Here is a 22,012-nt window from a genome sequence, read left to right as displayed (position 1 = left end):
GTGAATGCTGCAACTAGGGAAACAGATGAGAAAGCTATTAAGAGAACTATATATATAGCAGTGAAAAATGGCCCGGCCGCAGCCTAATGAGTTGTCCGTGATGCGACGGAATAAAAACAAGAGTGAGACCATTATTCGTTGTCGGAGACTTCTGGGGTTCCTGACCAGCTTCTGGTTGGTGTAAAGGCACGATCTGAGACAGACTCCAGCTCTGGTTTCGAGGAAGGCAAGTAGTCGGAGTCGGTAGATAACTTGGCCATTTTCGAGGACCGCTCATCGGACTTTCGCCCGTTGATTTCAGGGACCTTCCCAAGCTTCCGGTCAGTTTGTTCTCGCAAGACTTCGTAAATAAACTGCAGCTGCATCTCATTGTAGACCATCATCATTCTCTGCTCGCGCATTTGGTTGACTGTTTCAAAGACTGGGTCAGCCTCTGGGTCAGTCACTTGCAACAACTGGTCAGATTGAAGCTCCAGTAGCAGATGGTCGAGAGCAATGAATGTGCCTGTTCGGCCGACACCAGCACTACAGTGCACAATACGTGGGTTATCCGGGGAGCTCTTGGAGCCTGATTGCTCAATCAAATGAAGAAGTGCGCTGCGGTCATCACCTTCAGGCTTGGAATAATCCGCCCAACCAGCAAAGAGAAAATGCCAAACGATCTTCGACTCGGCACCCAAAGTGAGCCGTAGTTTGCGGATTTCGGAACGAGACTTCTCGTCAAAAGCGTTCTCTAGCAGCGCAACCGTGCCCACGACATTTTCATCTCCGATCGGGTGATTCTCATTGCTAACAAATGGGTCACGCTCATCTTCCCGCAGAAGTACCAAAGAATTATCGCTGTTGACAGGGAAATACTGAGAGCATTTTTCTCGTCCGGACTCGAACGTCTGCGTAAGCATAACGATGACACCCACTTCCTTCGTTTCATGGAATACCATGTGCCAGAAGTGGAATATATCTCCTACCTTCGGTCCCTGGAATACAGTGATCAGAGAGCATATTTATTTACCAACATGCGGCATGCTTACCTGCGTCGCGATGTACCTTCTCTCCTGCTGGGACACAGAATCCTTCAGAGCGATCGGCGAGGCATTGATAAAATCGCACTCGCCATCGTTTACCTGAAGATGAATACGAGAATTTGCCCACGCCTGCACATTGATATATCGGTTCCTTGCCTTGACCTCCGGATCGGCCTCCAGCGCCCAACGATGGGAGGGGTCGTTGGCGAGCATTCCTTCTGCAAGACGTGCCCGCTGTATCCATTCGAGTTCCTCAAATTTCTGGTGGATCTCTGGAGGTTGGAACAGCCATCTGATTAGCTCTACTAGAACATGACCGAAGAACATCCAGAGTAGTGGGAACAGGAGCGGACCAACCTAAGACGGACTGGCAAAGAAAAGGCGGAACGGATTCAGTATCTCCAGCTTCCAGACCCGGGTCATCCTGATCGGGTCCATCTAAGACCTCGAAGCCTTCATCGTTGTCTTCGGGAAGGGCGCGCTTGGTCGCTTGGACGTTTGTATCGATCTTGATGGTGGGATGAGCCATTTTGGCCGCAGCGATCCTTTGGAAGGCCCGAACCTTGCCCAGGACGCCGCGCGCCTTTCTTGAGACCCGCTTCTTAGTCGACACAAGCTTTCGGGGTCCGGAGCGGAGGCTGAAGGCGTCGGGCGATGTAGAGCGGGAAGGTGGTGCAGTAACAAGTTCCCCCTCAATGCCGGACGGATCGTCGTTCGCGCCGTTCGGCGGTTGCGGCAGGGATGATATCTGTAGCGTGGACAGATCGGGACAGCTGTGGAAGCTGCCCCTCGTCGTAATTTGCTTGGCCAGATTTTTAGATCTTACCGGAGCAAATCGCTGCCAAATCTTAGTGGGCGGATATCGGCGAAGTCGGAGACCAACGACGTTGAAACTCACAACACCGCGCAATGTCGATAACGTTCACTCTCGCTGAAGACAGAAAGAACGATGGGGTTGGCGTGAATTATTATTTGAAAAGAAAAACCACAGAATCACAGCCCATAAATATAGATAGAAAGAGGGGCACAATGTCAATGGAAAGCAAAAAAGACAAAATTAAACACAGATATTAATTATCCCTCGCAACAGGACAAAAAGAACAGGATGAAAAGGAGAAGGTAGAAATAAAAAAAATAAAAAAAAACCTGTTATTCCCCGCACTTCTATACTTGAAGGACGTGCCAGCAGTCCAGGAATTGGAGAAGTAATTATAAGGGGCAATTGTCGGGATCAACGTAACAGTCAGATCAAGCCTTGCAGATGATTGGAGAAGTTCAAGACAGCAAAGAAAGAAAGAATCGAAAAGGTTTCCAGGGGATCACGGCAGGGGTTCAATGAGAATGGAATTGTCGGCGTGACATGGACGGTGATGTAATCTGAAGAAGGATAAATTGAAATAATAGAAGAATCTTGAAAGTTGGGGAAGAGAATAAAAAGTAACGTAAAACAAAAAAGAAAAAGATATATAATCAGATAGGAATGGCCATAAATACAATCAAAATAGAATTAAATTTGTTGTACAGGAGAAGTTGTGGAGAATTTTTCTACAAGACGATCAGATCCATAGATCTACCTAAAAAGAGTAATGATAACACATTCCACGTTTAATTCCTCCCGTTGCACGAGTTTTGTCAAAATTTACTTGCCACAAATTTAACCCCGGCTGGTGGACTGAAACCGTCGCTTTTAACTGGCTGCAGGTCATTTGTTGTGGCACAGCTAAAGGCTTGACTTGGGAAAGGCCACTTTTCTGACTAGTCTTCTTTCTGTTTCTCTCTGACAGCACAGAAAAACCTCCTCGGCTTTTCCTCCTCCCTCTTTTTTTTTCCTTTTCCCTTCAGCTCTTGAGACCTGTGGTCTCGCTGCTTATCAGCCACTATCGAAATTCTCCATACATTTGCCTCCTGAGGCTTGATTACTAGGTACTAACAGCCCATTCGCAAGATGGTGTTCCGAATGTTCTGGATCCGAACTTTCGAGGTACGTAATCGCCTGATTCCAGACCAGTTTTCTTTCTACTGCCATCCTCGATGGCATCCATGACTGACTCATTTCCCTCCAATTAGGTTTGGCTCACTGCTCGGGTATGCACATCTCCACAACCACCTACGCGCAAGTTTCATGCTGATATATCCTCGTATAGCTGCTGGCCAGCCCGACGTTTCACAGACTGGTGGGACGGGTCCATCAAAAGGTTCAACATTTAAAACATGGGGTACCTCCCGAAGAAATGGGAGGTACTCATAGAGACAATAATGGTAGGACACACATATGCTTACAGGATGGAATGTCCATGTGTAGAGCTGGTGCTGATGGCATCTCTAGGACCCGGCTTGAGCAAGTTCGTCGAATATTTTAAGGAAGAGATCAAAGACCAGCTCAAAGGAAAACCACCGAATAAGTTTTAACGATGAGCTTCGGCATATAATTTGGATCATTCCACAAGTTTTGTGTACGATTATGACTACTATGATACCCAATTTAGTGTTTTTTCTCTATTTTCCTATGTTCTGTCGTTTCCTTTCTTCCCCCCTCACCTTCGTTGTTGATCTCATGCTTTCACATTTCACACGCTTGTGTGACCGGATATAGATTGGGCTGTAACTTTTCTGCACCGTGAGCTACATCCCTCATTCCATCCGGAGATAAAATGTCAACCGCTCCATCCGCTTTGCCCATCCAGTTCTGTCAGTGGTCTAGTTGGGCTTTGAAGTTGGAAGCATACATATCAATGGAAAGCCATATCTGAAATCGAGCTACCATTATTTTGATCCTGAAACCCTAGTGTAAGGGCTATAACCTAAACGCCTCCGTGCCCCGAGGAGATAAAGACTCACCTTCGAGTGACAGCTAGCAGGCATGTGTCGGCATGTACATGCACTGAGTCTTAGATCATTACGCTTTTTCATGCTTGAAGGCTTAAGCAGTAAACAACGAAAAAAAAGAAATAAGAGAAACACGTAATAAAGCCACATCGTTTCCCATGGTTAATGTTGGCGATGAATTCTTAAGTGTCTTATCTTCAAATTCTTTCCCTCATAATCACCACAACAAGTAGGGTCAACCTAATATAGATATGTCTAAGAAAAGTGAATAACGGTCCTTAGTACCGTGATTGTTGCAGGGAGTAGGCAGTCTTCCGAGCTTCCGAAACATACTCCCTCCGCTTGCTATATGACCAGTAGCTACCAAATGACCCCAACCTTGTAAGGATACCATTAAGTTTCTTTGCGAACAAAGGCACATTTCAACTCAATTCCTTGACGGATTTACGGGAATCAAGCAACACTTTCCCCTCGGTCTTGCAGTAGGCATGTTGCGAGGGTGTCAATGCCGCATTTTGGAGGCCCTAAAATGTGAAGCATGACATGGACGCTTATCAAAGTCACCTCTTCCTCTGTGCCATGTTATCGTTGTGTAATTCCTTTTCCAAGGCGAGCTGGTGGTCTCTGCTTTGAAAATCTATTATCTTCTGTCGGACCGGGTCCTTCATCCATCTCCTGGAATAAGTAGGGCTGGAGTGTCCCTGGGCAGCCGGACTACTAGCCGGAGATTACCGCACAGGGATAATGCAGGGCTTGATCTAGTCACGTATACCAGTTGTACGACAAGGTGATATAGGTAATTATTAGTAGACGGGCCCGTTGGGCCGTCACACAAACAGTGGCAACGAATAATCTCAGTTACTATATATATTCGAGCATCACGCTGATAGATCAGGAATTATCTCGAACGTCTATAAACCTGCATGACCCTCGCCTCCACAATAAAACTACAGTCGAGTCATGTGAGTGTTACTCACTAACTAGTAGATTCGAATTACTAATGTGTACTAGTGGCTTGTACGGAGTACATGACTATCTCGGTACTACATGTACCCTGAGTATTATGACGCACAGTACTCCGTAAGTACGCCTGATTTAGTTAGTACACGTTCGTTCGAAGTGACGGGCAAATGATGTGGCAGCAAAAGAAGAAGAAGGTGGTGGCAGTCCAGAACATTAGAATCTAGAACTCATCACCTGCTGTCGATCGTCACACCCTGCGTCGTGGGAAGAGTTGTTGGATGATGGAGCTATGCACAGCCATACACAGAGTCAAAGCCCTGTAGACTGATCTTACGAGTAGAGATAACACAGCGCAAAGGACAGCAACATTACGAATCCTTCCGATCTTCCTTCGGGTGGTCAACAGACCGACAATTAATGGGTAAGATTTACTAGGGCTTGAATGTCTCAACTGAAGACGATCGGCGTTTACCCGGTCGGCAGTACCGGCACAAAGTAGTAGTAGTCAACTAGTAGATGGGTCTAAAAGGGAAATGGGGAATTCAATAGAAAGCCCGAGGATGTTCCGTCTTTTATTGCTGCTATTGGAATCCTCGGATAGGCACGGTATTTAAAAGAGAGGGGGGAGATTATGATGTTTTAGGTAGTCGATTAAGGTGATTGTGTTCCCCTATGTAGCATTACCTAAGAACCATGGGTGCATAAACGATGTCAAACAACTCAGCAGCCAAGTGTCCTATGGTTTCTGGGCAGGCGTACCGTGGAACGTTCCTTAAAATAGCACAGTTTTTCAATCGATTGAATTTAATAAGTTCTCAGAAAGATCATCTCACCCACGATTTCCCCCTTATGTATGGACAATTGCTCTGATGTTACCCCATTTGTAGACCAACATTGACAGCTGACGGGCTAAGAAGGAAACGGTCGTATGGACTAATGGTGATAGCGAAGAATAGCGGAGCCAAACAGAGTTTCTGCCCCGAGAGGTCAGGCACACAATCCCCGACCACCCCCCCAGCGCTCCAATTTTTTAGTATGTTGACGGGTCTCTCCTGGCTAGAATGTCTCAGCCCACACCTACTGACTGGCCAGTGGGGAGGCTTAGTTTTCCAAGTTGACACTAGCGCACACCCACATCGGGCATCTTTGCTGGTATTGGTGCATTGGTCCGCCTATTCGGTAAAATCCTAGTTAGATCGGACCTCACTAACCGTGTGTGGTATGGAACAAGGGCAAATAAAGAGAGAAAAGAAAAAAAGAGAGAAAAGAATGAGGACTAGCGTCCCTCGCAACCAAGCCGACACATGATGAGTGAGTGATTAGCCGGAAGAACCAGTCCGAGTGGGACTGCGCGCTCTTCCCTTTCTTCAATGAGCCCTCCGTCTCCAATCCTTTTTCATCTCTATCCCGCCTCCTTACGCTCTTTTCTCTTCTCGTACCTACATCGTGCCTCTCATACGTATATCTATCTAGTCTTTCGTTAACCCCTCCTGCATCTGCAGTTCACTGAGTTTCCCCCCTTGATAAGTACGATCGTTTTTTCTCACTTCTGTCACCTCTTATCCCCTCGTTGCAAGTCTCCGGAGTATCCGTCAGTCATAGAGTCACGAGATTGAATCGCCTTGTCTTGCGCTGCATCGCCTCCGGACCTTCGGATCGAGACCACTTTGATTGATTTCATCCCGCATTACTCGCCCACCATGCGAGTCTCAAGCCTTTCGTTCCTCTTATACTCGTTGTCCCTGTTGGCCGCTGTCTCTGGTCAGAGCGTAGCGGTTACTGGTGGAGATGTCGCTACCTCTAAGGATGCCGCACCTACCACGACAGAAGCGACCACATCATCCACATCGTCGACATCATCAACTTCTTCGTCTTCGTCCGAGTCTACAGAAAGCACATCGACAACTAGTGAGACCAAGCCAACGACCACCAAGGCTGACCCCACAACAACATCAAATTCAGACTCGTCAACTTCCACCACAGACCCCCCTAAAACCACGGCCGACCAGCCAACGAAAACATCGGCATCAACCACCAGCGGACCTACAACGGATAGCAACAACAACGACAACAACTCCCAAACTACAACAGACAACAGCTCGAAAACCACCCAAACTCCTGTTGTGAAGACCCTTACTACTATCCAGACGGTCAGTGGAACGCCTGTTCACACCACGCTTACCACCACCTCGTCCGCTGCTGTAGGCGCCACCGACTCTCCTTCACTCAACGGGGAAGAGAAGGACTCGAAGAGCTCGGGCCTCTCTTCTAACCAGAAGAAGACCATCATTGGTGTTGTTGTTGGTGTCGGTGGTGCAATTCTGGTCGGTGCTCTTGGTGTCGTTGCCTGGAGGATTCATGCACGCAAGCGTAATGCCCACGACAACGATGAAGCTACGGACCTCATGAGCGGTACCGCTGTCGGCTCCGGCGTTCGGGAGAAGGCTCCCAGCCCCGGGGCTGGTGGAACACCTTTCAAGAGCACTTTGGACCAATACCATAACCCCGGTCCTGTCAATGCCGCATCGAATTTCTAAACGAGCCAGGTGTTTGTCACTCCCCGGCGGTTTTAACGTGACAGCTTCTTTGGCCGTACCTGGCCCTTGCAATCTAGACGTGGGCACAGTACATGATGGTCCAATGATTTCGACACTGTAAAGTTTGTACGAGTATTACGCAGTTATCATTGGCGCTTGTTGGTGAAGATATATTGGGTCTTTTTCTTCTTTTTCTTCTTTTCTTTCCCCCCTTTGGTATGCAACCTTCAATGTCCTTGTTGATTGCATACTGTTCATATAGAACGCCTGTCATTCCTTTCCCAAGATCACGGTCCTTTCCACGTACAGCGGTTTGTTTTAGCATTCATGGTTGGCTTGTTGTCTTTGATTCCCCCGCTCGAAGCACTGGTTCTGCGTAGAGATACTGAGATGTGCGGTATTCTCCGTCTCACCGTCTCTTCTTTCTGTTCGATAGCTTGGTTGGACAATCGTCTGGCGGTCCAACTAAACAAAAAAGCTTTTTTTTGCCCTGATATCTATGTATTTAATTGCCGCCGAAACTAGCTCGAACGTGTTTTATTCAGCATCACCTCAAAGCACAGGCTGTATATCGCATGTGAATAATCATCGGAATAGTGCGACCGATGAAACACCAAAGGTTCCTGTTAATAGAACACTTTAGCCGCCGTCACTCCCATACAGGCAAGGATTCGCCCCGTGTCAAATAGGAAACCTAATCTATGCAAATCCCCAGCCGCTGGACACGGAATATTATTATGTGCGGAGTAAAACTGTCCAGCAGATGACGATTAACCCTTACCCAATTTATATTATTACACAGCACTACCTACGTTCAATATGCTACTACTCCTCCTAGTATTCGAGTGATCACATCCATGCCACATGAGTAACAGCCCAAAACACGGCGACTTTTCTATTAATGATCATCAGCGCTCTTCTTCTGATGTTCGGCGCTCGCGCCCTCATCCTGGATCCAGTCGGGCTGGTAGATGCGCCAGCCTCTGTAGACAAGCGACAGGTAGTCGACTGTTCTGTTATCACGGTTGAAGCTAGATCCTAACATCTTGAATCTCTCATTAGGCATCTACAGGAACACTAGGGGGCTCTGCACCCACGGTGAGTTCCACAATATTCTGACTTGTGAGAATTAATGTTGACATGTACCTAGGTCACGAACACAGGTGATTCTGAAAGGCCGTACGGCGTGGATGGCGATACGTTTGTATGTTTCCATCTATAATTTTCCTACTACCGAATGATAACCAACGTTATATCTCATAGACGGATTATGAATCAGCAGCCTCGAGAAGGTAGCTCTCTTGAGTTCCTCGTCCCATGTTTCACTGTCCCACGTGGAATCTTATCTAACACGAAATCGATCCATCAGCTGCAACAACCAATTCGACTCTTGCCAGAAGGTCAGTATTGCACTATACCCATTGACGAAAGTCGCAGAATTCCGTTAACTCGTATGCAGATAGCCAACACGGACCAGTCATCATCCTTCTCCCTCCAAGATTGTCAGGATCAATTAAGTACGTTTGGCCTTGGGAGTCCACCAACCATTTTTTCTGACCTACTGCCAAATAGACAGTTGCATGTCGACAGTATCATCTACGAGCGTTGCGTCACAGGGTGCTACCATAGCATCGGCACCGACAACAAGCAGCTTGACAACAGATGCAACCACTGTAACCGCGCAATTGGCCCAAACTACAATCCAATACGATGCAGAATTCGACCTTGTCTGTGATCTTTAAGGTGGCGAGCGATGTGATACGACTTGTTCTGAATTGATGAAATTATTTACTGTACATACATCCATCCAAGCCTACAAAGTAGTGACCAGCCTTGCAGCCTCAGGAATGCAATATGACCCTATTTGGACTAGTGTCCCGTGATTCCGTGTGAGGGACGCGCTCGCGGGTCGACGCTAAGAATCCCGCCAGCCCACATGTCTTACGCGGTGGCTGGAGTTCGAGAACTCATGCACACGAGTACATTAGGAGCAGAGTAACCTTTGACTCCACATAAGTTCGTCAATTAGGCTTCCTTACTTCCAAAGTCCACTTCCTTTGACACGATATCGACCCATCAAAAGCTGCACCTCGAGATTCGAGACGCGTATCGCCACCATCTATACCCACCATCTTCAAACCGGCGAACCGCAACGCAAACTCCCTATACCTACACTAACTCCATCCTACGCGCAAACCACTGCCCATCATCTTTAGCATCATGTTCGCTGCACTTCCCCCCATGCAGCAGCAGTTCAATTTCTCGCAATGCGCTACCGCGCCCGCACCACCATCTCCACTTTCACCTCGCAGTTCGCCGGCCCGCCCAATGGCCTCACTATCCTCCTCGCCGTTCCACTTCTCCCCAGCACCAGAAAATCAAACCAACACACCCGTCGCGCCACGAACAAAGTCGGAAAGTATATTTTTCGGGTCTCCGGTCTCGCCCTCGCCTTCGAAGGGCGTGGGTACGTCCTCCCGCTCCAAGACTTCGCCTACATACGCTCAGCGGTATGCGAGCACCATATCTAATCCGTTGAATAACGCGTCCAAGAATGGTGCCGCTTCTTCTTCGCCGTCGGCCCGCGAAACGAGACGCAACGTTTTCCTAAACCGGATCAAGCAAGGGCGCGACGATGCGCGTTTCGCTAATAGAGGCGAGCAGCTGGTGTTGATGGAGCATGCGGCGGAGCAGAAGAAGTGGGGCGAGTCGATGCGGAGGAGGACGGATGGGATTCTGCAGGGATACTTGAGGGATTTGGAAGAGAGTGTAGATGATATGCTTGGTAGGTTTTCCTCTATGCTTTCCCTCTTCCAGTAACTTTGTTGGCGGGATCGATGATTAACCTGATCGTTTCTTAGACGAGGCGGATATCCAGGCTCTGGATGAGTATCTGTCGCAGGAACAGGCAATGGAGATGGAGTTGCTTGAGAATGTGGATATGCAGACGCCCTCTGGACAAGTTGCTGGGAATGCATCGCAAGACGCAGGCTCATCGTTCAGTGATGACGAGTACGAGGATATATTCATGGATTTAGCCGACCACACAGCGCTGAGTCAGGATATGGATATGTCGGGGTGAAAATACTGAGGATTACGATACTTCGACACGACTTAGGGTAATATACAGGGAACTGGGTAATAAATATGGGATAGGCTGCGTTACGGCGTTAGGTTGGGTTGGTCGCTGGTAGTCCACATTTGATTTGTTTCAGGCCAACGGGCTTTGTATTTGTCTGTGATATACATGTCGCGACAGATAGCCTTGTGACATTTCGGCTAGTAAATAGGGTATCGAAATGTTATATGTACAGAAGATGTCAACACCAGATGCATCCGGTGTGCCATGAAAAATGGGGTCTGCAAGCACCACTTTGCAGCGAGACGGGGAAAATGTCACTGGAGGGTCGAAGTTTCCAGATCAAGTCTTTATTGCTGGGGGCAGTCCGGCATACCGGTAGGACCTCCGTTGTCATCGCTGAAAGGGTTCGCGACGAGCTCTTCCGGCGGACTTCCGGCAGCTTGCATCTGCACCCGGTCAGTACTAAGCATTACCTAACAGACCCAGAACGAAAGGGACCACATACCTCCTGCATCTTCTGCCACACATAGTCGCGACACTTGGGATCTTCATCCGTGTAACCTGGCTCTTCAAACTTGGCCACAATCTGCGATGCAAGAGTCGCCTGCTTCTCAAACCGCTCCATTTCCTCATCGGAAAACTTCCCCTTACCCTTGTTCTCCACCAGCCAGGGCCCAAACTTCCCATTCAGCTCCTTCATCGGCTCATACAGCATTTCCTTGTTCGACAACTGCTCCATCATTGCCGCAACCATATTCATAAAGCCCCCATCCTCCTCTTCAATATCTGCGCCGGCCGCAATTGCCTTAATCATCTTCGCCAGCATATCGTCCGAATTAGGTTCCGACGCTGCCGCCGTAGCTTTATCCCCGGACTCCTGCATACGCTTAATCGTCTGCTGAATAGCATCATTAAACGACTCAGGCGGCGCCCCAGCGCCAGCCCCACCAGATGAAGACCCAGCACTGCCGGTCGATGGTGCTGCTGCAGCTCCGGCGGTAGCATCTCCTCCACTCTCTTCTTCAGCCATTACATCCGCCAAAAGCTGCTTGATAAAGTCACCGGGCGGGATCCCGCTCTCCTCTAGTTGCTTCGTGAAGGCGTCCGCGCCCTGGTTGATGGTGTCCTCGAAGCCCTTGTCGTCCGATGTCCCGGACTCCTTTGCAGCGTGGTTCATCATGCTTGCCATGTCGTTTTCAAGCATTTTCATGAATGTTTCTTCGTCGAAATCCTTGGCTTCCGGTGCGGTCGCAGGTTGAGATGGAGCGCTGGGGGCAGGGGCGGGGGCGGGGGCGGGTTTCGGCTTGTTGAAGTCGTCGAGGACATCTTTTGGGCATTGCTGTTTAATTTTGGTTTTCTACTTGTTTTAAAGATGATACTCCAAACTTACCGTCCAATTCATCCAGGTCCGATTCGTCGTCGTCATCGTCATCGTCAATTGCTTGTTTCGGTTGCTGAGGTTGCGCTTGTAGCTTGTCTGCAGTTTGCGCTGGTGTCTCTGAGACAGCCGCTGCGGTGGTCGTCGCCGTCTTAGCATTTTCTGTTGTGGTGGTAGCGGGCACAGAGTCGTTCTGTTGGGGATCGCCCGCATTGATGGGCAATGCCGATGGGGTGGACATGATTTCCGAAAGGCGGGGGAGGGGGAGACTTGGAGGGAAATGCGTTGCAGATGGTAGTCGACCTTTACTCGTGCCGTTAAGAGATCTGAGAAATTGAAGGAACCGAGTAAAGGGGTTGTTGTATCGAGAAGAGAAGCAAAAAAAAAAAAAAAAAAGAACCGAAGGATGTTTTTGTGACGGTGGAACAAATGGTTATCATGTGAATGAATAATCAGTTGATGGCGAGACCCTTTTCTGTGACTGGGCGGAGATGCCGAGCAAAAGCCGATCGCCGCGGCTTTTCTACTACAAGTACTACTAAGTAGTGAGTGACATGCATCCTTATGCAGTGCGATCGCTTTGTACATACATGGATACATCATGTATGTACATGCATACTACTAGTCCATAACTATGACATTCTTCCCACTAGATGCCCCCGAGCAATACCACTGCCTCATCTGCTCAACTTCCTCCATCTTCCACTCCGTGATCTCAACGTGAAGCCTGTTCCGATGGAACAACTCAACCAGCTCCTGCGCCTGCGCAGTATCAGCCACCAATGAACCAACCAGCTTGATATCCTTGTAGATGACCGTCTGATAAGACATGGTGATCCCCTTCTCAGGCTGACCCAAAAGCACCATAGTCCCATGTTTCCTGGTCAGAGCCGCCGCCAGCTCAAACGCAGCTGGATGATCCGTCGCAAGCACGGTGGCATCCAGTCCGGGGTAATCTGAGGAAGCCATCCCATTGACCTTGTCCATGGACTTCTCAACTGGATCCGTAGCCAGGATCAAAGCATCGGGGCTATGCTCATAAGATGCTACTACATCTAGAGCGGACTGCTTCACGTCTATTGCCGCCACCTTGTAACCCTGTATCCTCCGTAACTGCTTAGTGAACTAATCTAAGATACTGACAATGACATCCAAAGTAATCTTACCATGCACTTAGCAATCTGCGTCCCAAGATGGCCCAATCCACCGATCCCAACAATCCCAATAGACCCGCCCTTGGGGACGTCTGCTCGAACAATCCCCCCATAGATACTAATACCCGCGCACATCAACGGCGCAGCTACCTTGAACTCCATGTCATCTGGGAGTTTGACCAAAAAGCGAGCGTCACTAGAGTATCACCATAACCTTATTAGATAAACTAAATGCATCCGAAGGTATATTTGAAACCTCACCACATACGCAGCCATATACTCAGCCCAGCCGCCATCTGTCGTAATACCCTTCATCAAAGGCGCATCGCAGTAAATCGGGAGACCCGCTTTACAGTCCGCGCATTTACCTACACAAGGTTATAAGCATTAGAGATAAACAGCACGTTGTCTATTAATTATCCTTGTAACCCACCACAGACGCTGTCGAAATTGATACAACCCACTCTATCACCTTGCCGGAAGCCCGTAGCCTCCGATCCTACCTCTTCGATGATCCCGGCAGGCTCATGAGATCCGATGAAGGGCAGCTTTGTGTTGAACTCATTGTTCAATGCCATGAGGTCCGTATGGCAGAACCCCGCGGCTTGGATGCGGATTAGAACCTGGTGTGGCTTTGGTTTGGGGATGGGCACCTCGGAAATATGGTAAGGTTCGTTGTATTGTTGGATTTGGATGGCTTTCATGGTTGTGGGTGCCATGATTGGAACAATAGTGCTTAAAGATTGTGGCTAGGATAGATTAGTACTGTTATATACAGGTAATTAGTATTACCTAGGGGAAAGATCATACTCAAGAATCTATGATATTCTTATATAATTTCCCCAAAATGTGATCCCCAATATGTTGTTCCCCAAAGCGGGGAAGCGTCTTCCCCAACTGTTTTGGAGAGTCTCTTATTAATCTGCAGCTTGAAAAGTTAGTTAGGCGTGTTAAAGCGCAAAGGGATGGGTGGCGTACTTGGCTATACAGATAGCCTTTTTGCAACCCAAAACTTCAAAAGGCTCTCTTAAAGTCCTTGGAGTATGGAACCGGAGGTTAAGGGAGCATAGTAGGAATGATCTAGACCAAGGGTAATTTATATGAAGTATAATTCTCATCTTTCCTTTGTGAGCACTTCTGGTTAGTACATGGAACTCGGCCTGTATTCAATCCAATCTACACCCCCTGGCAATGTCTTGATCTGCGTCGAACTGCCAACACACAAATAACAAAGAATGCGGATCGTGGTACTCTAAGTGATCGAAGCCAGGAACTTCGCGTTGGTGCTCTGAAATTGGTATATTGAGTTCTATGTGCTATGGAAGCTTTGATACATGCGAGCGTGACATCAATACACTCGTTGAATAGTATGTGGTATCATTGACTAATTACCATTGCCTGAAGGCAATGGAAAGAGAGGCATCAAGAAACTCGTCATACGATAGTCTCGAGTTCCGGTAATGCTTCCTCACTCTTGTCTGTGGAGACAGTGGATGAAGCGAGCACGTCATTGTCAGTAGACGCGTCGGGATGCCCTCAGTATCCTAGATGGTTAATGCATCTAGTCCTGTATACAGGATTATGGAAATATAGTATACAATCTAAGCAGACGGAACGGTCATCTCATCGTCAGAAGTCAAAATCAGCCAGTCCAAGTATTCGCGGTTTCACGTTTATCCGCAGTGTTCATGAGCTTCAGGAGCCCGTCAACAGCATCTCCCCGTTGAGATGGTGTGACGGCCTGTTTCTCTGCTTGGTTTCCTTCGATGTCATCTTCTTGCTCGTCGATCTCTCCAATCATTCTGTCGCGCCCGGTTCGCGACACAGTAGCTGGAGGACTGCTGAGTTGCATCAGAGTCTCTGCCGTGTCTGTTCTGCGATGACTTTGTGTGGGCGTTTTCATAGGGTCTTGAGAACTGTCATTCTCGGTCGATAGGGGAGGCGAAGATAGTCCGAGAGGGATAGATGATGGTTCGGTCCTCGGCTTGAACTCTACAGCGGGTTGAAGAGCACGCGGTGTGACAGAGGAGGGCATAATGTCTTCGTCTTGTCGGCGCGGTGTCACCACTTCCTTCTGGTGGCTGGGCGTGAGCGTCTCGGGGAGTGATAGACGCGGGAATTTGCGACTGTGGGCCTCTAGTTCTGACAGGCGGCGATCAAATTGAGGGTTTTTAACGTGACGCATGGCATTTTGGATTCGGTTCCGAAGAAGGCTTGCTTTCTGTTCCGTGCGGTTAGACCGGTTTAGGAAAACGGCAGATCAACCACACTGACTTTTTGGATAAACAACTTGCGCGTTTCAGGGTCCTCAGGAACGGTTCGTGTTGAACTTGCTTCACTTTCTTGACTAGAGCTTCGAGCAAGCGGTGTGGAGTGTGTTGGTGATTGTGGTTGTTGTTTATCTGACTCCCGTGATGGAGCTACGTCCGGCTCCATCGCGTCTGCTTGTTGTTGGTTCGGCTACCCCAGATAATCAGCCCCAATCCAAGTTTGAGACTCTTCAAACGTCACTAAAAGTGTTCCTTCAACATACCCGATCATCCTTGTGAGCTGTAGAGTGTGTGCAAGCTTCATCATGCACGTCGTGCACCGTTTGTGTTTCCGCCCGAGACTCGCCATGTTGAGCCTGCACGTTGTCATTGTTCGCTTGGTCTTCGTTTACCTGATCAATTGTGCGTTTTTGGCCAGCAAATAAAGGAGATGAAAGGAGCTTTGGGGGAGAAGGTGCTTCGAGGAGCGGGCGTTTGCTGGGCGAAACATCGGGCCGATGATGAGTGGATGACAGACACGCGTTTGCGGTCTTTTCACCGAGAACGCGCCTCCCGTCTTTGACGGGGCTGGGGTGCAGGGTAGTTGGGTACATTCCGGAAATTATTGGGGGCGTTAATCAGAAGGAAAGAGTAGTAGCAGGAGGGTAGATGGGAGGAATTTGGGGTTCGAGTAGGAACCCGTACGGAGAGCGGAAGACAAGTTAGGGTTCCAGAAGCAATTATGGGAGGAGAAGGTATTTTGTTGACGTTGAGGGAGATGGATGGAAGGAAGTAAAAATGAGAGAAGCAAGACGATATGAACAAGAAGGTTAACACGACTTGTCCTTCCGGTCTTGCAAGGTAAGGTGGTAGTCGAATTGTCGCGTGGGAGGTAAACCGCGTTGTAGTTTGGTGTATCTCGCGCTATTCCCAAGCCGTTTCGGAGGGAGACGTGACTTAGTTCCATTTTCCACCTCCCCGCGACGTGTGATATCCACTTCTCGCATATCCCCATTCAACTCCCTAATTTCTCTTTTCTACCAAATTGTTAAACATTACGGAAAACATGGGGGCACTTCCATACTTTCGTCCATCTTCTAGTAATCTACAAATAGATCTGGCACCATGAACAACAGGCAAACGGAGCGCCATGCAAGCCGCATCAACCACTGCAGATTTCCGCGTAGCGAATCTTCATCAACCCCTCTAGATCCCAACTGCACAAGGATGTGAGCCAGTCAAGTCAGAATGTGGTACTAAGACGTGGAATGCGCAACATGTGGCCCTTCTGACTTCAGTATTTCCGAGCAGTGACTGGCATTTGACTACTGTGGGGAGCCCCAAGATCGCAACGTGATACACGTACAATGTCTAGCGAAGAGATAGGAACCTGAATATGAATATTAAAAGCATATGCTAATTGTAGATATAACAAAGCTCTAGACTCGCGCCTCGCGCGACTCTTCCCAGCCATCGAGGGGTCAACAAACATAACTAATACTGTTTGTTGGTTCCGATTTAAATCTCTGCCACTGCCTGCTTGGGTCTAGATTCGTCCTGCACGTGCTACTCCGCCCCACCGCCCAGGGACAGTATGCAAGAGATCGATACTTAAAGCTGTCAAACAGCGAGGTACGGGTAGATATAATTTGGAGTATCCAGTAAATTTTCTACGGCATACGGTTTAAGGTGTATGTAGGGTAAATAAAAATATTGGGGTCTGAGAGGGGATGGCTTGGTGGAATCTTATACGAGATAGTGTAGTAGAAGATTACAACTTACAAGAATATGTTACTCCTCTATAGATATGCTCTTTACTACAATGACAAGCAATAACCCTTCTGTGCTATACTATATTAGCATGACATCTATCTAGACTAATCGATTAGTCCTACAGTTAGCTTGGGCGTATCTACCCATCGTTTATGGTTAGAAGTCTAGCATCTAAAAGTAAGATACAGTCGTGGGCTCTACATAAAGTGGCAATTCGATAAGTACCGAGACATCCTCAGACACGGAATAGGGAACTGAAAAATAAAAAATAAAAATAAAATAAAAAAAATAAAAGAGCGAGAGACAGTAATGCCTGGGTGGGTTTACAATATAGTCATACTCGACAATATATTGCTTTCTTTCGTGTACTAAGAGGGGCATGATGATTTCATATTGATCAGTCCTGAGTAATGACATCATCGGCCTTTTTCTGATGTAGATGGAGGTCTAAGCGGACTCGGTCAATTGATCTATCCAATGTGTTTACAATTCTACATCGAACTCGCCCTAAAACTGCCTCGCTCCTATTGGCCTTCGAAGGGCTTTCTCTTACCCCGTGACAGCCCAAGTGCGAAAGCTTTCCCCGCATTTTGATGTTTCAAAGAAACGCCAACTCAATGGACCACCAAATCCTACACCACTCTGCCTGAGCATTGCGCTTACATATCACCACCTCTCTTCATTCCTTTTTACTCGACCTTTTACTACCTTGCATATTGTTATATCCCTTAGGATATCCAAGGTAGAGAATCCTTTACCCCAGGTAAATGGGATTGGAGTAGATCATTACTGTTTGGGATCCTCTCCGACACCATTGCATCACGGGGTTTGCACGTGGTCGGTGCCTGCATACCTCTCACACCTCTCACACCTCTCACATCCCCTCTCCTGCTTCTGTATTGCACTCTTTCTTTCGCTTCCCCATCACTCGTGATCAACCAAACACCACCGTGATGCGTTTATCCTTTGCAGTACTGACAGCTGCCCTTCAGGCGGCAGTCAGTACGGCATCTACACTGACTCCGCCTGTCCTACCGCTGATTGTGCGGAATCCTTACCTCAGCACTTGGTTCGGTAATGCTCGTGAGGCACCGTGGTCCAAATGGCCCATGTTTTATACTGGAGAGGAGGTTGGCCTCTCCTTGATGGCACACGTTCCTAGTACGGGGGCCGTGTATCCGTTGTTGGGCAAGCCCCATGAATCCCTGTCTTCCGACTCCGAGTAGGTGCATACCCAGACCAATCAAGGCCTTTGCCTATAATTCCTAACATAGCTTAGTTCACCGGACGTAGCGTTTCCAGTTTACCTTGGAGCCAACTACGATGCGTCTACTACTAACCTGACCTACCGCATCGACCTGGATACATCGGCTTCTACTCCGCTTGAGATCACCGTTTCTTTCCTGTCTCCCATTACGCCTACATCGACTCTGCGGCAGTCAATCCCGGCTTCGTATGTGACAATCCACGTCCATGGTGATGTGGGTGTCAATGTTTATATGGATGTCAATGGCCGCTGGGTAAGCGGAGATGCGGGTAGTAAAATCACCTGGCAATACGATGGTTTTGACGCCAAAGGCAGCAAGCCTACTCTCCAGAGATGGCGATTCAAGAGAGAAACAGAGCTGCTGCTATCGGAGATCCGTGACCGGGCAGAATGGGGTACCCTCCACTTTACTGGTCCTGCTGTTCGTGCCCCTTGGATGAGCGTCGCCGCGAATCCTAAATGCCTCGGCTAACATTGAGAGTAGGACGTTCAATTCCAATCCGGAGAAGCCGTGGCTGTGCGGCGAGGATTTGCCGCCGAGGGAGTCTTGCGCAACGAGAATGATAGCGCTTTCCGTGCCGTTGGTGACCGAGAACCGGTCTTTGCGTTCTCCAAATCTTTCGTCCCCCCGAAGAAATCAGGCCCTGCTAGCGACAGCGTGACTTTTACCCTTGCCCTAATCCAAGATCCGGTCGTCCAATATGCATCTTCACGCGGGCTTACCTTGATGCGGCCTCTCTGGAGATCTTGGTTCTCCAATGAAGAGGCCCTGCTTAGCTTCCACTACCATGATTTGGCTAATGCGGGCACGTTGGCCTCCGATTATTCGGAACAACTGGCCCAGGATGCCTATCAGTCGGGAGCTTACGACTATGTGGATATCGTAGCGCTTTCAGCCCGACAGGTTATGGGAGCAACCACCTTTGCGGGGACACCTGAGAACCCGATTTTGTTCCTGAAGGAAATTTCTTCAAACGGTAATTTCCAAACCATCGACGTTATTTTCCCTTCATTCCCATTCTTCCTTTACACGAACCCACGGTGGCTGGCCTACCTCCTCGAGCCACTGATTGAACATATGTCGAGTGGACAATATCCGAACAAGTACGCTATGCATGACCTGGGAACACACTTCCCCAACGCCACCGGTCATCCAGACGGCAACGATGAGTACATGCCTGTAGAGGAGTGTGGCAACCTTCTCATCATGGGCTTGGCTGTTGTGAATTCCTTGCGTTATTCTGCGGACTCGGCGGCGGCCTCCGTTTGGTCTACACGGGGTACAGCCCCTCAAACATCCGACAAGAACTCAGGCTACTTCCCTCTGGATAGTCTTCAAGCCCTTGGAGGAATTGATAAGCAAGACGGAAGATGGGGCGGTGGTGCCCAAGGCGAGCACTTGGCTGAGAAATGGGTTCAACGCAGTTACAATATCTGGACTCAATGGACCAGTTACCTAGTGGAATTCTCTCTGGAGCCTGCTAACCAACGTAAGAACACTCTTGTTTTATGAGAAGATTTGGGTAGCTGACGAATGTAGTTTCCACGGACGATTTCGCTGGCTGGCTTGCTCTTCAGACGAACCTTGCCCTTAAGGGCATCATCGGTATCAATGCCATGAGCAAGCTAGCTGAAGTGGCTGGACACAAGGCGAATGCATCATATTACAAGGTTAGTACAATCAATGAGACTTGAGAATGGGAATCTTCTAACTCAGATACAGAATATCGCCGATACCTACATCGCAAAGTGGGAAGAATTCGGCATGTCTCGAGACGGCACGCATGCTAAACTTGCCTATGACTGGTACGGATCTTGGACTACGATTTATAACCTGTATGCGGATGCCCAGCTTTGCTTCCACCTGGAGGGCACCGATGTTTCCCCTGCACATGGCAGCCAAAAGACACTCCATTGGCACTCCGGGAAGAGAGGATTTGTCCCACATCACATCTACCAGAAGCAGTCTATTTGGTATCACTACGTACGGCAAAAGTACGGTCTTCCTTTGGACAGCCGCCACCTGTACACCAAAACGGACTGGGAATTCTTCTCTATGGCTGTCGCTAGTGAGGACGTGCGTAGTGAGATCCTCGAGTCTGTCGCCAAATGGGTGAACGAAACGGTGACCGACTTGCCCTTCACTGATCTGCACAATACTGAAGGCAAGGGCGAGTTCCCAGGGCCAAACTTCTTTGCTCGACCGGTGATCGGGGGCCATTTCGCCTTTTTAGCTCTTCAGCGTGCCTGTGAGGGTCGGGCGATGGAGGGCTTAGCCTTCCTTGACAGAAAGCCTGGCTTCGGAGATGGCTCGGTAGCGTCTGCTGAGACGCTCAGCCAGTGGGAGGCCATGGCAGCGAAAGCGGCGGAAAAGTTTAAGTTTGGCGGGTATGAATCGGAGAGGGTAGAGCTGTAATCTTTTGGATTTCTTATATAGATCCTATCTCGTTGGTGTATGTAAAGGGTTGCTAAGAGCTGGCTGAGCTTGGAGAGATGGATCTTAGCACCTTTGATAATGATGTCCCAACCTAAAGCTATGGTACGGGGCAACAAGATACTTATATAAGCTTCAAGGGTCTACTGCAACTGCTCGCATATTGATCATTTATCTGTTATGTACACTGTTCGTCGATCAGTAATGTTCGCATAATCACCAACAACAATGCATATCCAGTACTAGAACAGAGCCAGTTTATAATCGGCTCTACCTCAATGCAGCCCTAAAGAACTCTATAACAGACCTGGAGCAAAACTGATATATTATGATTGAATGTCTTGTCCACAAATGCCGGCGCCGACACGGCGGCGAACTAGAGTCTGGACTCTTGACTAGACTTCAACTACATGGGTCACTAGGAAATTGTTTGAGGCTATGAAAGTATAATCGGAAGGTTGTGGGGACTTACATTTTATGCCCGTTGGTTCATGTTTCGTTTATTTCAGGTCTTTTGAGACTTTTAATGTTCCCTTGGCGGTTCATGATTCAAACCATAGGTCTGGATGTAGATTCTTTTTCTATATATAGTTTGTGGTGGTGGAGTCTCGAGGAATATACTGGGTTTCAGACTGGTTGGATGTGAACCTGGTGTGTTTCTGATGAGGCATGTGAAAGAGTCCAACTGAAGTATGTAGACGTAGCGAAGAGACATATTGATCAACTGATCGTAATCAGCAATTAGAGGATGAGGAATAATCGAAACTAGAAGAAGAGACGTGAATGACACTTGGTCCTATACTCCGACTTCCGTTTCGGGAAGTCACCTGCGCAACCATATCAAAATCACGAGCAGCCTCAAGTTTCATAGCGTATGACCCACCAAGAACCCGATCACTAACAATACCATACCAGAAGATCGACCAATCACCCTATCTTCTCACAATCATGACCTCCCATTGCCACGACACCCAACCTGATAACACACCCATCTACCTGCAACCCGTACCCAGCAGCGCCAGGAATAAGACAAGACAAGTCTATCCCAGAAGACGACAGACCACAGCCTGAAACGCTCATAGTTTGCTAATCCAGGATGTAACGCCCGCACTGTCCGTGTCTGTGCACATCAAGTGCGCGCAAACAAACAAAGAAACCCGTCCGGGGCCGGATTGGCTGCCTCGACTGAAGCTTTGTGCTCAAGCGTCCATCCCTGCACGCAATGGAAAATATGCCATGGCCAAACACATGCAACACGGCATATTCCCCTGCCCCCAATGGCCCTGATTCGCTCTTTGCTTGATGGATCTGGACTGCCCCATAC

General features: G+C 48.5%; 9 protein-coding genes across 9 annotated transcripts; 4 read left to right on the top strand and 5 right to left on the bottom strand.

Moving 5' to 3' along the window:
- Window positions 1-131: 131 nt before the first annotated feature.
- ptpB (tyrosine protein phosphatase PTP1) lies at window positions 132-3,067 on the bottom strand (the record flags this gene model as incomplete). Its single annotated transcript, XM_032057514.1, has 4 exons — window positions 132-977; window positions 1,032-1,297; window positions 1,383-1,807; window positions 2,946-3,067. 4 exons carry the CDS (start codon window positions 3,065-3,067, stop codon window positions 132-134), a joined length of 1,659 nt encoding a protein of 552 aa, XP_031911830.1.
- Window positions 3,068-6,260: 3,193 nt separating this feature from the next.
- On the top strand, window positions 6,261-7,388 carry midA (putative cell wall protein). Its single transcript, XM_032051311.1, has one exon. It carries the CDS (start codon window positions 6,515-6,517, stop codon window positions 7,349-7,351), a length of 837 nt encoding a protein of 278 aa, XP_031911829.1. The 5' UTR covers window positions 6,261-6,514; the 3' UTR covers window positions 7,352-7,388.
- Window positions 7,389-8,252: 864 nt separating this feature from the next.
- Window positions 8,253-9,093, top strand: BDV38DRAFT_284642 (uncharacterized protein; the record flags this gene model as incomplete). Its single annotated transcript, XM_032060317.1, has 6 exons — window positions 8,253-8,351; window positions 8,414-8,449; window positions 8,502-8,551; window positions 8,615-8,751; window positions 8,815-8,868; window positions 8,924-9,093. The coding sequence occupies 6 exons, from the start codon at window positions 8,253-8,255 to the stop codon at window positions 9,091-9,093; spliced, it is 546 nt and encodes a 181-aa protein (XP_031911828.1).
- A 478-nt stretch (window positions 9,094-9,571) lies between these two features.
- Window positions 9,572-10,433, top strand: BDV38DRAFT_284641 (uncharacterized protein; the record flags this gene model as incomplete). Its single annotated transcript, XM_032060316.1, has 2 exons — window positions 9,572-10,136; window positions 10,213-10,433. 2 exons carry the CDS (start codon window positions 9,572-9,574, stop codon window positions 10,431-10,433), a joined length of 786 nt encoding a protein of 261 aa, XP_031911827.1.
- A 121-nt stretch (window positions 10,434-10,554) lies between these two features.
- pex19 (putative peroxisomal membrane protein receptor Pex19) lies at window positions 10,555-12,242 on the bottom strand. The gene is made up of 3 exons (XM_032051312.1): window positions 11,824-12,242; window positions 10,939-11,759; window positions 10,555-10,879 (listed from the first exon to the last, which is right to left on the bottom strand). The coding sequence occupies exons 1-3, from the start codon at window positions 12,050-12,052 to the stop codon at window positions 10,781-10,783; spliced, it is 1,149 nt and encodes a 382-aa protein (XP_031911826.1). The 5' UTR covers window positions 12,053-12,242; the 3' UTR covers window positions 10,555-10,780.
- Window positions 12,243-12,432: 190 nt separating this feature from the next.
- BDV38DRAFT_272590 (zinc-dependent alcohol dehydrogenase) lies at window positions 12,433-13,684 on the bottom strand (the record flags this gene model as incomplete). The annotated part of the gene is made up of 4 exons (XM_032057513.1): window positions 12,433-12,909; window positions 12,978-13,161; window positions 13,234-13,333; window positions 13,399-13,684. 4 exons carry the CDS (start codon window positions 13,682-13,684, stop codon window positions 12,433-12,435), a joined length of 1,047 nt encoding a protein of 348 aa, XP_031911825.1.
- A 661-nt stretch (window positions 13,685-14,345) lies between these two features.
- BDV38DRAFT_131946 (uncharacterized protein) lies at window positions 14,346-15,936 on the bottom strand. Its single transcript, XM_032051309.1, has 3 exons — window positions 15,499-15,936; window positions 15,240-15,425; window positions 14,346-15,186 (listed from the first exon to the last, which is right to left on the bottom strand). The coding sequence occupies exons 1-3, from the start codon at window positions 15,826-15,828 to the stop codon at window positions 14,608-14,610; spliced, it is 1,095 nt and encodes a 364-aa protein (XP_031911824.1). The 5' UTR covers window positions 15,829-15,936; the 3' UTR covers window positions 14,346-14,607.
- BDV38DRAFT_131950 (uncharacterized protein) lies at window positions 15,625-16,368 on the bottom strand. The gene has a single exon (XM_032051310.1). It carries the CDS (start codon window positions 16,227-16,229, stop codon window positions 15,849-15,851), a length of 381 nt encoding a protein of 126 aa, XP_031911823.1. The 5' UTR covers window positions 16,230-16,368; the 3' UTR covers window positions 15,625-15,848.
- Window positions 16,369-17,627: 1,259 nt separating this feature from the next.
- BDV38DRAFT_251472 (putative glutaminase) lies at window positions 17,628-20,911 on the top strand. The gene is made up of 5 exons (XM_032055046.1): window positions 17,628-18,209; window positions 18,267-18,675; window positions 18,739-19,744; window positions 19,795-19,925; window positions 19,978-20,911. Exons 1-5 carry the CDS (start codon window positions 17,941-17,943, stop codon window positions 20,668-20,670), a joined length of 2,508 nt encoding a protein of 835 aa, XP_031911822.1. The 5' UTR covers window positions 17,628-17,940; the 3' UTR covers window positions 20,671-20,911.
- Window positions 20,912-22,012: the final 1,101 nt, after the last annotated feature.

This window comes from Aspergillus pseudotamarii, assembly GCF_009193445.1.
Source record: "Aspergillus pseudotamarii strain CBS 117625 unplaced genomic scaffold BDV38scaffold_40, whole genome shotgun sequence".
Classification (NCBI taxonomy): Eukaryota; Fungi; Ascomycota; class Eurotiomycetes; order Eurotiales; family Aspergillaceae; genus Aspergillus; species Aspergillus pseudotamarii.
Note: the sequence above shows the minus strand (reverse complement) of the source record. Positions and strands in the feature narration are given on the sequence as shown.